General features: G+C 53.0%; 1 protein-coding gene across 1 annotated transcript; it reads right to left on the reverse strand.

The window, feature by feature from the left end:
• Positions 1–1894: 1894 nt before the first annotated feature.
• GPR88 (G protein-coupled receptor 88) lies at positions 1895–3588 on the reverse strand (the record flags this gene model as incomplete). The annotated part of the gene is made up of 2 exons (XM_082833431.1): positions 3470–3588; positions 1895–3120 (listed from the first exon to the last, which is right to left on the reverse strand). The coding sequence occupies exon 2, from the start codon at positions 3044–3046 to the stop codon at positions 1895–1897; it is 1152 nt and encodes a 383-aa protein (XP_082689557.1). The 5' UTR covers positions 3047–3120; positions 3470–3588.
• Positions 3589–3902: the final 314 nt, after the last annotated feature.

Genomic DNA, 3902 nt, shown 5'->3' on the forward strand with positions numbered 1-3902 from the left:
ATGGGAACAGATGAAACCTTAGTAAGAGAGAAATGGTGCATGCACAAAGGGGATAGATTAATAAAATGACTGCTGATCTATTATTGGTAATAAACACATTTGTTTTGTTTTGTTTTTCTACAAACATGTCAAAGTTTCCTGCAACTCCCATAATTATTCAAACACACAAGTGTTCCCACTATCCTGGCTTACAAATGTCCAGGAGGCCAACAAAGCAAGCTGTTTTGGTTCCTGAATTACACAGTTAATTGAGGCTGTTCAGCCCCAGATCTGATGTAGTGAACAGTCAGAATTGCTGATAGCTGAGTATCTTATTACTTTACTCTCATTTTTATTTGCTAAAGTGATTTCACACAATTTTGCATTTCAAATATTTCTAAATAAATTTAGTAAACCAGAGATGAAAATGGCAAGCCTCAAATCATATGTTTTAGAACAGATTCCCATTTGAACTGTTCATTTTATATAACCGAGTTTATTACACCTTCTTTAACAGATATGATATTAATGGTAAGTGTCGTGGTAATACATAAAAAAACACTGTTACTTTCTAATGTGTGACTTGTCTAAACCCTAAAAAGAGCACAGTTGGCTTTGCAGAGCCAAATCATATTATTGATCCATCTTGACTGTGGTTCATTTGCAAGATAAAGTCCCACCTGGGAGTCTTCTCATAAATTGGGTCAAGACAAGAAGAACTCTAGGTAGCCAGAGGTGTCTCTGTGTCTCTTTTCAAATAATTGATGGCCACTTCTTCTGGTGTGTGGAAGAAGTAAAATGTCCTTGTCAAATGGGTATTGCTTTAGTACCACATGCCCAATAAGTTCTAGCATCTAGGAGAGCATGCAATAGAGGTTAATATTAGCTATGCAGTCATGGTATTATTAGTGTTTAATTATTTCATGTGCATTGAGATATTTTAAATGTTAAACAGAAAACAGAAGGACTTATTCTCCTTAGCAACCATTAGAGTACAGAATGTTCACAGCTGCAATCACACTCATAAGGCAGGTAAATTGATGACAAAATGAGGGTAGCAACTAATGTGCATGCTATAGAAAACCTGAAAGTGGTACCTAAAATAGATAGCCCCCTTATGTTTTCCAAAATTCCATAGCTGGCTCAGACCATCAATCAGCACAACGGAAATCTGTCACTTTAACACTCAATGCCGATTTTTAGTCTTAGAAGTGCAAAGGGCGGGGGGGGGGGGTGTAAAATAATAAATCTGGGGGTTTTCCCCCTCACTGGCTAAGATGCTATCTCATTCGCGAATGATTTTACTTTATAAAAACCCTTTTAAAAATAAAGGGCTTAAGGTCTTAATGGCAACTCATACTGGTGTGCACATCTGTGGCTTCATTCTTCAGGTTAATATACAAAGGCTAAGTTATAGCAGAAGCATTATCGAAGGTAGGTTACTTTCTAAAATGCTTCATAAATATTATTTCCTTCAATATTATTTCCTTTGGCTCATGCACACTCAACGCGCTTCATATATATTATAAGATGATGAAGGTGGGAATGGTAATTATGTTATCAAAGCTGTTTTTCCAAAACTGTGTTGAAAGAAATTAACCGGTTCTTTCAAAATGTCAGTGTGCAAGTTCCTGAAGTTTCCCGGTGTTCTGACTTTAGGATTTCTCCAAAACACGCAAACAAAGGGTAAAAATCAGGTGGCCGTCGAAAATGACTTCGCGGACCCCATGTATACGGAAACCTCGGTTCAGGTATCCCACTGGGGTCGAAGGCGAAATCTTCGCACCGATATATTATTGAGCTTCACCCGCAGGAGTCTTCGTTCAGGCAGGGGATGCTTTCCAAGATCAGGAGGCGGTGGTGCCCAAGGGCAATGGAAGCTGGGAATCTCCGCTTCCCGCCCGCCCTGCCCGGGTCACCAGTGCTGGCCTGCGGCGCGAGTGCCCAGCTGCGCCTGGGACACCGCAGGCATAGCCGTGGCGGCGGCGGCGGCAGCAGCCGCCGCGTCGCCGATGCCGGGCAGGACGGAGCGCACGGAGCGGCGGAACTCCTCGTTCCTCCACGTGTAGAGCAGCGGGTTGAGCGCGGACAGAGCGCAGCACAGGAGCCAGCTGGCCGCCTGCACACCCCAGGGCACGGGCAGCGAGAAGCCGCTGGCCAGGCTCACCCACACCAGCGGCTGCGTGGCCAGCAAGAAGACGCAGCAGAGCAGCAGCACCGACAGGCCGCTGAGACGCCGCTGCGCCCGCCGCGGGTGCAGCGCTGGGGGCAGCGGCTGGGCCTGAGCCGGGTGCGCGGCACCACCCGGGCCTGGCGCGTGAGGGGCTCCCGGGAAGGCGGCGGCGGCGGCGCAGCCGGGCAGCTGGTGTAGTAGGTGGAAGTTGAGGACGCTGACCCGCTTGACGCTGACGCGCACGCGGCGCACGATGCCCAGGTAGCAGTGCAGCAGCAGCGCCGTCTGCGCCAGCAGCGCCGCGGCGGCCAGCAGCGCCGGGTAGTGGACGCGCGGGGGCGCGGCCCCGGGACGCGGCGCCCAGGGCGGGAGCAGCAGCACGAGGCCCAGGGCTAGTGCCCAGGACAGCGCCAGCATGCCCGCCGTGTGGCGCCGCTGGTACAGCGCCTGGTAGGTGGCGGGCGCCCGGGTGATGAGTAGGTAGCGGTTCAGGGCCACCAGGCAGTGGGACAAGAGGGACACGGTGAGCCCGAGGCCCAGCAGCCCGCCCCGCAGCAGGCGGTAGCTCCCCCCGGCGCCGTCCCAGTCCCCAGGGGGCTCCGCAGAGCCCGCGGGCAGGAGCCCGAGCACCGCCTCCTGCGGCATCCAGAGGGCGCAGACGCTGAGGTCGGCGGCACAGCCGTTCACGATGAAGGCGTTGCTCGTAGTCTGCAGCTTTCGGAAGGACGACACGAGATAGATGACCATGCCGTTGGCCAGCGTGCCCCCGATGGCCAGGCCTGAGTACAGGAGGGACACGGGGATGCGCCGGCCCGCCCACGACTCCTCTTCCTCGCAGAGCAGCAACAGCGATCCCCCGGTGGCGGAGGAAGTGGACGTGGAAGAGTTGGTCATTCTGGCCAACTCTTCACACCTCTCTGGCTAGCGTCGGCTTCTCGCAGCGCGGCGCATCCTGACACCCGCCTGCAGAGAGGGCAGAGACATCCCTTCAGCCCTCTGCCACCGACACAAAAGGCTGAAGCAGAATAATGGGCTGGGGGAGGGGGAGAGAGGGAGCTCTAGGAGAACGGGGGTGGCAAACGACAGGTGCCTGCCTGGGAAGTGTCTCTAGTGCCAGGCGAAGGGCCTCTTTACATTCAGCAAGCACCAGGGAAGCCCTAGGACAGAGCAATACAGAGAACAGTTTCCTCTTCTCCCCCTAAACACACACATAGACACACACACGGGAATAGCAGATGGAGCCCCCAGTTTCCAGGAGAAAGCAGAGATATCCCACCTGAGGAAAATACCAGGGGAAAGGGGTTGGGGGTATCTTACTTTCGGGCTGGTCCTTAGCTGGCAGTAGCAGAGGGAGGGATGCCAGGAAATACCTCCTCAGCAGCAGCATCTGTGGTCCCAAAATCAATAGGAGAAACTCATCTGGGATCAGTGCCAGGAGCCAAGTGCCTCCTTCTCCAATGCAGCATCCACGCACATGGCCCTAGGCAGAAACCAGCAGCTGCAGGGAGACTTCTCAGCTGGCAGCAGGGCTGGAGAAAGTGAAGTGGCAGGCTGCAAGCCCAGGCAGGTGGGCAGGTAGTCAGGCGGCAGCAGCAAGGATGCTTGGCTGCAAAAGCAGAAGCTCAGCTCAAGAGGAGAGCAAGCACTCCGTGCTCAGAAGCAAGAGTGGTGGCTGATGAGGGGAACCCACTCGAAGCGCTCTCCTGCTCAGTTATACATCACGCAGGGAAAAGGCAGCCTTTCCACACTT

The sequence above is a fragment of the Leucopleurus acutus genome, assembly GCF_964270905.1.
Source record: "Leucopleurus acutus genome assembly, chromosome: 2".
Taxonomy (NCBI): Eukaryota; Metazoa; Chordata; class Mammalia; order Artiodactyla; family Delphinidae; genus Leucopleurus; species Leucopleurus acutus.